The sequence below is a fragment of the Argiope bruennichi genome, chromosome 10 (genome assembly GCF_947563725.1).
Source record: "Argiope bruennichi chromosome 10, qqArgBrue1.1, whole genome shotgun sequence".
In the NCBI taxonomy this organism is placed as follows: Eukaryota; Metazoa; Arthropoda; class Arachnida; order Araneae; family Araneidae; genus Argiope; species Argiope bruennichi.
The window spans coordinates 102,799,237-102,813,398 of record NC_079160.1 but is presented as its reverse complement, the minus strand read 5'-3'; the positions used below and the strand labels follow the sequence as shown (position 1 = coordinate 102,813,398).

Here is a 14,162-nt window from a genome sequence, read left to right as displayed (position 1 = left end):
TTTTAAATAAAAATTTCACCTAAGTATTTTCTTTCTTCCTACACATTTATTCACATTTACCGAGAAAATTGAGGGGAAAGATCCTGAATTTTGTTCTTCCCGTTATTATTAAAGAGGAAGTAAATTTTATAAGGGGAGTTTAGTTTATTTATGTTAACGTCCCGTTTCAAAGCAACACTGGCGCTATTTTGGGATGGACCTCATAATTTTGAACCTCGGTCAGATGACGAGTATGATACCTGAGCTGGCACCTCCCTCTTCACACCACTAGCGAGAGGACGTTTGGTCCTTACGGTTTGACGTGACCCCAATCCGCTTACAAGAGGGTTGTTTGGTGGAATCGGGTCTCGAACCTGAAATCCTTCGGTTCCGAAATCGAGACCTTACAACCAGGCCACCACAGCCGTTTATAGAGGAGGGTATAATATTTCATGATTCGAAGCAATTCTCGTTGTATAAAGAAAGCGTCGTATTTTACTCTCTCATATGCGAAGTATATAAGAAATGTACTAATAAAAAAAAAAAAGATTCGACTCAAGATTTTTAAGGAGCTTCCCGTTTCAAACCACTCTGAATTGAAAAGGCATTTCCGGCATTATACCTCTTTTCTTGTGAACACAATAACTCAAAAATGGTTTGAGCTAAATACCTGACTGGAATTAGATACTGAGACTTCAAACCTCATTTGCAGGCATATTTCGGGTCGTGGTGGCTGAAATATGTCTTAACTCCATTGAAATGTTTCAACGAAGAACCACCGCATAAGCAGGTTTAGTGCTCTTTAAATCCCACAGTCTGGTGTGGTAATTTGGAGCGATTGAACTTGCTCAGATCCTCGTCATCTGATAGCGGTTCAAACATGAACCATCCGAAAATGGACCTAGTGTTGATTTAAAACGGTACGTTAATATAACTAAACTGTAGATATATTTCAAGTTTGAACAAAATCCATTTAGAAGAAGTTTGTCTTTCTGACTTTCGAAATATAGATTAACATTATAACTACAAAACAAAAAGTGCTGGATGGATAAGAGTTGGCAAATATTTTTAACAGCAGAAGTATTAGCATCCAATCCATCGCTGAATTGACCATCTCTCTGTCAACATTTTCAAAAGCATGTAATGTTTGGTTTAGTTATATTAACGTCCCGTTTGAAGCAACACTAGGGCTATTTTGGGACGGACCTCGTAATTTTGAACCATGGTCAGATGACGAGGACGACACCTGAGCTGGCACCCCCTCTGCACACCACACCAGCGGGGGGAGGTTTGGTTTTGATGGATTTAACGTGCATCAGACCCCCTTACACGATGGTTCTTCGGTGGAATCGGGTCTCGAACCTGATACCCTCCGGTTCCGAGGCCGAGACCTTACCACCAGGCCACCGCGGCCCTCCAAAAGCATGTAAACGCGATATCATAAAAACTAAATAACTTAAATATATGAAATTCGGCGTATAACATTTTGGCTGGCTACAATTGTTGTTATGTATCAAATTCAGTTTACGATTTCTCTGAAACAGAAACTCCCAAAATGCACATTTCATCTTCTGGTACTATTAACCGCATCCCAACTATCACTGGCCAAAGATCACACGGTAATACGCACTTTCATAACTACTGCTACCCAATACCTTAACTTAATAATGCACAAATGCGCTTATTAGAGAGTATATAAGAAAGTTTCGGAGCAATCATTCTCGCTGATTCAAGCGTGTATTCACGTATAGTGAAATTCGATTTAAAGTCATTAAGTATTGGAAGCTAAGCAGATAGAGTGATTGATGAGAAGCTTAAGAATGTTGAGTGGTTGCTGTTGATAGAGTCCTGTATTATTTCAGAGAATATAGTTTCAAGCTTCAGATATCGCGATTGCTTTAGTTAAAGTTCCACCTGAAATGCCCCGGAGTTACTAATGTTAGCTCTCTGATTGAAATATGTTCTTATGAATAATGAATTCACAATTGATAAATACGGCTAGAATGTTGAAAGTCACATCGAGTGTCATTTCAGTCTCTGCATCTATCAAAACATCGATTTCTACACACTATATATTCGTAAGATTTCCATAGCTTACACAATAGTTTTGGCAATTATTTATTGAAGGCAAATCATAATTTTTCGATAACATTTTGATCATGATTTAATTGCAGGTTACTTACACACGCATAATAATCACTGTAGCAACTCTAATAAAGATACAATGATACTTGGCAAATAGTTTTGCCATGACTGCATGACAATATAAGTTAAAAGCTACAATTTAGTCTATGCCGACGTCCTGGCATAGGGGTAGCGCGTCTTCCCCATGATCTGGACGTCATGGGTTCGAGTCCCGGTTTGGGCATGTTTATTTTTCCATTGTTCGATGTGTGAATGTGTCCTCCTGTAAAAAGGGATTGTGCAAGCGAATGAGTGATGCGTGAGTATCAAAGTCGTACTCTTGGTCCTAGTTGGGGCTTCTATAAAAAAACAAAAGTCGCTCTCCCACCGGCTTAAATCGCTGTCTTCGTAACAGCGGGCTTGTCTATGGCAAGTGCCCTAAAAAACAACAACAATTTAGTCTATTATTGTTACTATACGCAGATAATTCGCATCTTCGTACTTGCCTATAACGTAATTTTTAAAAATATATTAAAAATTAAAATAATATTAGACATTCGAGAACGAATTAAAATATTGCATATATAGCAACCCCTGCTACATAAAAACAGAAATACTTAGGCTTCCCCAACGGTCCTCTATCTCATGATATTCTGCTAGTAAAAATTAATTCCAATTTCAGAAATAAAAATTAAAATATATTAAAATGAAAATGTGAAACCAAATTGTCGCATCTTATCAATTTTGGAAGAAATATACTCTGATATGTTAGTGAGAAATTCCTTAAAACATTGTAAAAAAAGGCAATAACGAATGGAACGACTATTAAAAATAAATTTAAAATAGTACATATTTAAAATGGGATTGAATTTGATTTATTAATTAGAAATAAAATGGTAACAGCATTGACTTTGAAAAATTCAAATAACAACAGTATAACAACAGTTCTGTAGAAAACATCGTCATATGATAATAATTAGCATCTAAAATTTTTAATGTGTGTACGAGGTCATATATACAATAATTATTAATTATTTATGAAGAAATGAGCTCAGAATTGTAATACTAAAAAAACATACTTTGATTAAACAATTTTCCACTACCCCATAAAAATGAGTTTTATTTATTATTTTTTTGTCTAAATTGAAATAATAATAATAAAAACGTTATATTTCATATTAGTCACTTCTTCAACATATTATTCGATTTGAACAGGTATACATAACTTTTTTATAAATAAACACTATTCAGAATACATTAATTTCATTTTGATTTTGCTGTTAATCAAATTATGCCAAAAGTCATTCAGTAAGTCTTATAAATTCAAGCAAAATCTTCGTACATTAATTACTCCCTTCACAATCTAACCATTTCCAACAAACTGTCACAAATCCCACTAAACTTTGACACGTAAACGCCTGAATGCGGTGACAGTTCCCATCAGTTTAACATGCAGTGCTACAATGCTTAAATAATGGTTTAATAAGTGGGCAAACACATTGGACATGCAATTAAAGCCCATTACAGATTGGGGGAATAGTATGTTAAAGAAAAGATACTGTACACATATTATGTACTTGATCATGACTAAATGAGAAAAACTAGGAAAACTCAACTATAATAAAAATTAAAGAAAATATACTAAAATTAAAATGAAATCAACCATCGCAAATTTCAAGTTATCATATGAGAACATTATTATATTTTTAAGTCATTATTTGTCTTACTTAAGTTATTAACCAGTTTAAACCGGTTTGAAATAATCACGAGACTTCTCTATCGGTCTCTCTCTCTCTCTCTCTCTATATATATATATATATATATATATATATATATATATATATAATTTTTAAAAACTTTCATTTTTAATTTTCTAGTTGGCTCAAAGTTTTGGCGCTTGCTCGACTGATTTTGAGATGAAAGAGCAGCTATGATGTCATATTTCTACACCAACCTTTTAAAAACGCATCTGCTTTCAAAGAAGCATACGTAATAATAAAGCAATACAGGTAAAAGCAGGTCAAAATTTTTAAAAACTCTGCTATCAAAGAAGCATGCATAATAATAATGCAATACTCGTAAAAGCAGGTAAAAAAAAATATATGCGATTAAAAGACGATGATGAAAATTGCCATTCATGCTTTATTCATTGCCATTCGATTTCGAGCTTCAATATTAATTTCCTAAGCGATTTCGAGCTTCTAAACCCCCAACAACAACAACTTCATGTTCTCACATGATAATAAATGATGGAATAAGGAAGTAATGCTATAATATGCCATTGAAAATTTGAAAACATTTTGGTAAATGCTACTAACTTTAATGAAATATTAGTTAATTCTAATGTTGAAGTGAAATGAATTTATTGCACAGCAAAACATGCACTTTTAAACTTAATTTTCATTCAAAATGATTAATGATTCGATGTAAACAGAATTGCGTAAATGTTTGCTTCTGTTCTTCCATATAAAAACAATTTTCCAATAATTTAGGAAGAAAAAAAATATAATTCTGAATTTAGAGAATTTATCTAATGTGCGCTAAATTTATTTTCCCCTGATGTAACAAAATGATAATGTTTTTTTTTATGTTTTTAGAAAACATTTTAAATTTCTTTTCTTTTTGACAACATTCAATTAAAATTTTGATGGATTTTATCCAAATACAGAAATGATGATGAAAGTCAAAGGAATTGTTTCAAAACAAATTAAAGTTTACTGGAAGAAGTGAAACAACTATTAATCAATAATTTAGCTTCAGATCGGAAAAAAAGAAGAAAAAAATAGGTCGGATAATCAAAATACTATATTTTATCAGCGTTATAAATCATTTGTAAAAGGTTCAATTAGTCAGGAAAATGACATAAAATCTCAAAGAATTTCTTTTTTTAAATATTTTATGTAATTTCTTTAAATAGTATGTAGATTATGTTGTTTTAGAAACGTAATTTTAATAAAATTTAAGAAATTAATTACACAGTCATCGGTCCGTGGTGGCTTGGTGATAAGGTGTCGTGTTCTGAACCGAAGGGTTTCAGGTTTGAGACCCGTTTCAACCTATGAACCATCGTGTAAGTGGACCGTATGCACGTTAAATCCGTCTGGGCCAAACGTCCTCCCGCAGATGCGGTGTGGAAGTTTGGAGAGGGGGTGACATCTCAGATATCCTCCTCATCATTCGACAGCTGTTTAAAATTACGAGGTCCGTCCCAAAATAGCCCCAATGTTGCTTTAAAACGTGACGTTAATGTTACCAAAATTGATACACATTTTAATCAATTACCGAAATGTAAAAAATAATAATAATAATTCACTATTCTGTAACATGCTATGCAGCAATAAAATAAATGGTAGGATTTTATTATTTTTTATTTCAATCAACTATAGAATCTATGAGAATGAACTTGAAAGTAATATACTCTGATAATGTAGATGCAAAGCAAATGGAAATAATTTCCTCCAATCTTTCTCATACACATTTGCTTTCTGATAAATGTGTAATACTAACCATACGCCATTGGAAAAAAATAGTTAGAAAAGCGCCAATTAGTATACGATCGTTAGCAGTCAATTACTGGGATGCGGTTAATACGCAAGTGCCAGAAGACGGAATGTGTATTTTGGATATTTCCCCCAGAAATTGAAACTAATGTTTGACTACAAAAGAACTGATACAACTGTAATCTCGAAATTATATACCAAATATCACACATTAAAGCCATTGCGCTTTTGAGATATTGTGTTTCATGTTCTTTTCAGAAAGTCAATTCTTTAACTGATTTGACTCAAAATTTTATAGTCACCACCAATTTAGATATTAAATCAATGCACCAAATGCTCCTTATTCTTCTCAATTAGTTCCATAATTGTCGTGTTAATTTATAATCGAACAATCAATTGACAAATTCCCTCTGGATGGATTTTGTTCAAAATTTGATAGAAATCTACAAATTTTACCTCTAGCATAAATTGATTTATATGTAGATCAATTTTATCTATATCTTATTCATATATAGATCTAGATCTTGTAATAGATAGATAAAAGACACGATTCCAACGACATGTTCTTCGAGCTCAAGGAGATCTGAAACTGGGAGATCAGCCAAAATCTCGAGTTCGAATTTTTTCATGATTACTAGGTTTTCTCTCTATATATTTTATATAGAGAAAGTAAAAAATAAACATATTCACTATGATGACAATTTGCAGACAGAGACAGCAGTATTAACAAGGTGGAAATTATGAGAAATATATCGAGACTTTCTTTGAAAACTCGGATATTTTAATATATAACAGATTTTTTTTTTGCCATTTCTGCATTCATTTATTATTTCCTCTTTATGAATATGCCTCTATTTAAAATTCAGTTAACGATCCAATATTAGATGCGAATGAAACAATCAACAGAATTAAGAGAAATCTCAGTTATTTAACTACAAAACAAATGAAACTTAATTTTCTTTAGGAATTATTAAGCATATGCATCGATTAAAAACTCAAATAATAATGATACAATAGGGAAGAGGACCGAAACAGTCTACTAAATTAAGGGGAGTCTTAGTAAATTGAAAAACAAATACCATCATTTCATTTTATAAGGCTACTACTGGCAAAAGTCATCTACTGGTAAAACGCTCATGTTATTCCAAACTAGGCCCCAAATAACTCCTTTCATTGATGACTTTAAAAAGCTGATAAATATTTTTAAAAAAACGTATAATATGATTGCAAAAGCACTGGGTATGTTGATTTTGTATTAAGCTTTTTAACAAAATAATGAAAACAAAATATGCATTTCCGATATCCACTTTTCACCAACTGTATACGAAGCCAATTACCAGTTTTTCTGCTTACGCTTTATATTAAATCTATATTACCCTAATTTATATTAGTACAAGCTAAATTTCTTTCGCGCTACTGTTACTTTTTGAATTACCGATGATAATAATGGTCATAACACAAAATTATCGATAGATACGTATAATTTTAAACCTTATTATTTTTTATGTGTCAAAATTGCAAGATAGAACTTTTTGATAACTACTATATATATATATATATATATATATATATATATATATATATATATATATATATTATTTTTTAACTTTTTATAGGAGAAAGTATAAAATTCGAAATAAGGCAAACATGTTCTGAATATTAATAAGTACCTTTATTTTTAAAGAATTGAGAATAATCCAAAGGATAATTTCCAAATAATTAAATATTCTATTCTGTACGCATTCATTTGTGTTGCATCTGATAGTTGAAGTCAAAATTTATATTATTCGCCTTTCTTACATATAATAATTCAGGTTGATATAAAAAAGCATTATCTTCTAAAATTATTTTTTATTTGGTTTGTTTCGAAACTAAACAAGGCCAAACAATATTTAGTTTTCTAAGAAAGAAAAGAAATGTTTTTGTTTTGCTTTTACTTTAACTCAATAAATACAAATTTAAAGGTAAAACGTTCGTCACGTTTTTGTTCAATGAAAATAAATAATATTATTAATAAGAGCGTCTGAAAGAAACTGTCTAGAAAGAAAAGGAAATAAGCTAAAAGTAAGTATTTTTAGCTTAGTATAAAATAAGTATTTTAGCTTAGTATAAAATAAGTATTTTAGCTTAGTATAAAATAAATATTTTTAGCTTAGTATAAAATAAGTATTTCAACTTAGTATAAAATAAGTATTTCAACTTAGTATAAAATAAGTATTTTTAACTTAGTATAAAATAAGTATTTTTGGCTTAGTATAAATATAAAATAAGTATTATAAATATTTTTTAGACTAAGTATTTTACAGAAAAAACTCATTATATATAATTAAAAATCGGTAATTTTTTATTTTCTTCAAATGTTTGCATATACGGAAACATTTCATGGGACTGCATATTTTTACTATAACATTAACTTTATATTGTCTGTAAACAATATAGGCATTGCTTTGGTACAAAATAACTATTATTTAAGTGATACAAGAAATCTTATTCATTTTATCAAATTAGAATTATATAAGTATTTTTTTAATCTTTACAGTCAAAAAAATATTTACCAAAAAATTATTCATTCCATTATATAAAATGCATTGAACAAAAAATATTCATTCAAGAATTATTCATAACTATTAAGAATGGAAACATTTGGCATGGAAATTTGTAGACTAAAGTACGTTTCTTGTTCTTAATCGAAAAAAGTTCAATAAAATAGTTGTGGTGGGTTATTAAGCATTTTTTCTATGTAATTAGGGACATGTTTCATATTAAATAATGAAATATAAGCTGCCTTTAGCAACTAGTTTATTCGGACAAGAGTATTGACTTATTAGGATGTTAAACCAAGATTATGGAATGCATTTTTTTAATTTATTTGCTTTTCGATGCGATTAAAGAATTTAATTGCATAAATGCGTTGTTAACTGCTGAAAGTCGAAAGTTAAATTGTATATCTAATAAAATAAAAGTTTTGTTGAAAAAGTAATTTCGGAGTTAATGTTCAAAGTAAGCTTTTTGTTTTCATAATCTTAGTTTTACCATTGGCAAAAAGCATCCGATTGAATGTCTACGGTGAAAAAATTTGAATTTCATCATTACATTAAGTACAAAATTATAGATGTACTTTGCCATCATATTAATGTGTTTTGTTCAGTGTAGTTATGGGCGAATGAACCAAAAAAGGAATTTTCTACTTCGTTTAAGGATCATTGGCAAAACACTAAACTGTCTATTTGACACCAATTTCTTGATTTATTTTACACATGTTTTCTTTTGACAGAATAAAGTTTTTTTGAGGCACGGCGAGCTCTTTTAATAATACTTTGCAATCCAACTATTTATCGAAGCGTTGTAAAAACGTTTAATGAAGCAATCTGAAATGTTCGTAGAGTAATTTATTTACATTTACCTGATGTCCACCGACAGGAGTTATGAGACAAATAAGTAATTTAACCCTTTAAAGGGCCATTTTTTTCTTATCATATTATGTTAAAATATTTTTACGCTTGAAATTATAATAAGAAAAGGGATTCATTTAGCTTATTAGATACATTTAATTTGATTAATTAATTAATTTGGTTAGTTAATAATTAAGTAACAAATCAAGAGACATCATTTTGTCTGAGAAAAAGAACTGAATCATCTAAGTTTCTGACTTACCAAAAAAATTTGTCAGAACTTAAGCCAACCTACATAATTTCATACAAAGATTGATAAATTTGGTGAGAAGCATACTTCCCACGGCCCTAGAAAGGGTTAATAGAGCTCTCAGCGGCGTACGTTATCATGCTATTTATGACATACATTGATGTTATAATTTATATCCATCAGAAACAAAATTTGTAAGCAAATATGCAATTTGTAAGCTAACCATCTGATGTATTTCAGATTGAGATTACAGAAGAGGTAAAAGTTTTGATAATCTCTCTAAAAAATAACTTTTTTTTTTACTATTTTAAATTTAGAGATCTTAAGTTTCTGCCTTATTCGGAACAAAATGCAAAGAAAAATTTTTTTCCAAAAGGAAATGAATCAACACAGCAATAGTTGGAAATTGAAATAATAATTTAAGTTTGGTCAACTTTTTCATTATCATTCAAAATGTCTGGAAATAAATAACAACGAATGCAATGTCCTTTTCTGCATTCACATATTGCAATTTATACTATCCTAATAAATTTAATCATTTTCATCTAATCCAAAATAATTAATGAAATCATCAACAATTTCAATGTTGAAGTGTTTAATTGGATTTAATTTCCAGGCTCAATCCAGACTCAATCAAAAGACTCAACGCTTTTCCAGACTCAATCAAAAGTTATGTTTCACATAAAACTGTAAATAACATTAAGTTGTTTCTTGAACTGAGCTGTCAATTCAGCATATTTTTAATAAACTTTTTAATCCTTAAAGTTTTATTTAAAAAATGAAGCAATCCTTTTAAGCCAATCCTTTACAGTAGAAAAAAATGAAGTAATTAACTAAATTCCTTTTAAGTTTTGTTTTGTCGACAACGAAGTCATAATTGAAAATTAAACCATAACAAGCGATAAATCTTATCTTGAATTGAAAATTTCCAACAAACATATCCATAGAAAAATCAGAAGATCAATAAATCTTCTACAGTAAGAATGGTGAAGAAAAGCTACTAATTTATTTAAAATTCTGCTTCGTACATAACAAAATCACTGTCGAAAATTAAACCATAACAGGCGATAAATAATATCTTGAATTAAAAACATCCAACCAACATATCCATAAGAAAATCCTAATATCAATGCAATCCTCTACAGTAAGAATGGTGAAAAAATTTATTAAATTAAAGTTATCTTTTGTAGAAAAGCAAATCACTGTCTAAATTAAACAATAACAGGTGTTTAATCTTATCTTGAATCGAAAATTCCCAACCAACATATACATGATAAAATCAGAAGACTAATCCAATCCTCTACAGTAGGAACATAGAAAAAATTTACTGAATATATTTAAAGTTCTCTTTCGTCGATAACAAAGTCACTGTCTAAAATTAAACCATAATAGTCGATAAAACGTATATTGAGTTGACAATTCCAACCAATAGGTCCATAAAAAAAATTTAAACTGTATATTTCTCCATAATATCAACCAATCACCTACCTGGCAGTAAGGCCATGGGAATTAAGAGCGCTAACATAGAGGCCACATTGACTCTAGTCGAAAGTATCATAGAGGACAGGAGTTAGCCGCACACCATGCGTCTCTCCCGATCCCGATTCTTTTAGAGGCCCGTTCCGTTCCCTAACGCCGGAACAGACACACTGATCAGCGAAACGGCGATGAAGTGCTTTTCACTAGCAAAGGTGGGATGGGGGTGGTCCACGACTGGAGCGCCCCGGCCGACCTGAGTGGTTATGCTACCGGAGCGTGGACTAATTGCTCAGAGCGCCGTTGATAGTCGTGAAGATGGGAGCTTCAGCCCAAATTAAGGTATTTAATCCCTCCCCCAAGTGTCTCGGGTGATGGTTATTAGAAAAGCCAGTTTGTTCGTTCCGGGGAAATAGCTGCGTGAAACTTAATTGTTACTGCTGAGCGTAATTTTGTGTTAACATTTAAAGGAAGTGACAGTGTTGATAGGATTTTGGATGGATTGTAAGGAAGCAGTGATTGGGGAATGGGTAATTAGCTTTGCTGTGTAAATGGACCGCTTATGTTTTAAATTGTTATTCGTAGGGAAACAGAAACATCAGTATCCGTTGTATTTGTCTTAAGCTAAGTGGAAAGAAGAAGTGAATGTTGCTTTTCCCATGGTGATAATTTCATAGAAAATGTACATGGATATGATGTGCACCGTTTTGGCAAACATTTGGCTGAGAATTATCAATATGTATTCTCCCTCCAGAATTGACATATTTGAGTTATGTGTCTTTTTAAGAACTTTTCACATGTTTATTCTCTGTATCTTGAAAATAATGGTACAACAATGGTAAATACTTCAAACATATTTTTGATGTACTTTTTTAAAATATCCAATAACTACGAGAACTGGATATAGAGCATGTGCATTGTCACCCAGCAAATTTAAACATTTAAGAAAAAATTAAATGGGTAATTACCTTTGAATGGGTAATTAGCTTTGAGGTGTAAATGGACTGCATATGTTTTTAATTGAATTTGTTGAGAAGATTTCTCGTCAGTATTAGTTTATTTGCCTAGAGCTAAATGGAAAAGAGTAAGTCAGTGTCGCGTCTTTCAAGGGGATAATTTAATAGAATATGGAAGTTAAGTGGGTCAATTTGGCGAACATTTGTATGAGAGTTAGCATTGCATATTTTTCTTCCAGAATTAATATATTTGAATTATGTGCCTTTTAAAATGTTCTTCAACTTTTTTTTCCCTGCAATAATTGACAAATAAAATAATTGACAATTAATGACAACGCCTTCAAACATATTCTTTTTTGTTGTTGTTGTTGCATTTATTTAAATATCCAACAGCCACTGGAACTAGAGAGCGAGAGTACGTACATTTTCTTCCAGAAAATTCACGCATTTAAGAAACAAATTATTCTAGAATGGGTAATTAGCTCGGTTGTGTAAATGGAACACTTATGTTTTAACTGTTATTCATAGGGAAGGTTTCGCGTCTGTATTAGTCTTATTTGCTTTGAGCTAAGTGGAAAGATTAAATCGATATCGCGTTACTCATGGACATAATTTCATAGAATATGGAAGTGAAAAGTGCCATTTTGGCAAACATTTGAATGAGAATTATCATTACATATTATCTTTGCAGAATCGACATATTTGAGTTATGTGTCTTTTTAAGAATTAATGACATGTTTATTCTCTGTATCTCTAAAATAATGGTACAACAATGGTAAATACTTCAAACATATTTTTGCTGTATTCTTTTTTTAAATATCCAACAGGCACGGAAGATAGAACATGTACATTCTCTTCCAGCAAATTAAAACATTTAAGAATCAAATTATCCTCAAATGGGTAATTAGCTTTGTTGTGTAAATAGACCGCGTATGTTTTAAATTGTTATTTGTATGGAAGATTTCTCTTCAATGTTAGAATTATTTGTTTTGAGCTAAGTGGAAATAGAAAGTTGATGTCGCGTCTCTTGTGGAGGTAATTTCACAGAATATGAAAGTGAAGTGGATCATTTTGGAAAGCATTTTGATGAGAATTATCATTACATATTCTCCTTCCAGAATTGTCAAATTTGAGTTATGTACCTTTTCAAGAATTTACATTCTCTCTATCTCGAAAATATTTGTACATCAATGATAACTTCTTGAAATGTGATGTTTTTGTTGTATGTTTTTTAAACATCCAGAGGCATGGAAGATAGAACATGTACATTCTCTTCCAGCAAATTAAAACATTTAAGAAAAATAATCCTCAACAGCCACAGGAACTAGAGATAGAGCATATACATTTTGTTCCAAAAAATTCAAAATTTAAAAATCAAATTACCCTTGAATGTAAGGAACTTCGCCGTGTTAAAGGTTCGCTTATGTTTTTATGTTTTAAATTGTTAAATGTAGGGAAATGTTGTATGAATATTAGTTTTATTTGCTTTGAGATAAGTAGAAATCGGGAGTGAATATCATGTATTCTCATGGAGATAATTTCATAAAATATGGATGTGAAGTGGGTCATTTTGTGAAACATTTATATGAAAATTATCATTACATATATTTCTTCCAGAATTGGTATATTTGAATTATGTATCTTTTTAAGAATTATTCACATGTTTATTCTTTGCATTTCGAAAATATTGGTACATAATCATACTATTTCAAACGTATTTTTACTGTATTTTTTTAAATATGTCCTACAGCACGGTAGCTGGAGATAGAGTATGTGCATTTTCTACCAACAAATTAAAACATTTAAGAATCAAATTACCGTCGAATGGATAATTCGCTCTGCTGCGTAAATGGAGCACTTATGTTTTAAATTTTTAAATTTTTTTTTTCGTAGGGAACGTTTCGCGTAATATTAATTTTATTTGCCTTAAGTTAAATGAAAAGAGGAAATGAATGTCGTTTCTCTCATGGAGATGATTTTATAGATTATAGATGTGATGGTGCCATTTTGGCAAGCATTTGGATGCGAATTATTATTAGGTATTTCTCTTCCAGAATTGAAAAATTTAAGTTAATCCCCTTTGTAAGAAATCTTCACATTTTCATTCTCTGTATCTCGTAAATAATTGTACATCAATGGTAACTACATGAAACATAATTTTTTGTTCAAACACAATCTTTTTGTTTGATTTTTATATATCCAACAGCCACGGGAACTGAAAATAAAGCATGTGAATTCGTTATCAGGAAATTCAAACGTTTAAGAATCAAATTACACTAGATGGGTTTTTGTGTAAATGGATTGCTTAGATTTTAAATTTTAAAAAGTAGGGAATGTTCTGCTTCAATATTGGTTTTATTTGCCTTAAGCTAAATGGAAAAAGGAAATGAATGCCGCTTCTCTCATGGAAATAATTTCATAGAATATGGATGGGATGCGTGCCCTTTTCACATGCATTTAGATGAGAATTATTATTACATATTTT

At 30.7% G+C, this 14,162-nt stretch overlaps 1 protein-coding gene across 1 annotated transcript in view; it reads right to left on the bottom strand.

The window, feature by feature from the left end:
* LOC129988818 (uncharacterized) overlaps positions 1-10,867 on the bottom strand; it is a 70,497-nt gene extending 59,630 nt beyond the window's left edge. The window contains exon 1 of the mRNA XM_056097089.1: positions 10,734-10,867. Coding sequence (XP_055953064.1) covers positions 10,734-10,803 — 70 coding nt within the window. The 5' untranslated portion in view covers positions 10,804-10,867. The remainder of the gene's footprint in view (positions 1-10,733) is intronic.
* Between the last annotated feature and the right edge of the window lie 3,295 nt (positions 10,868-14,162).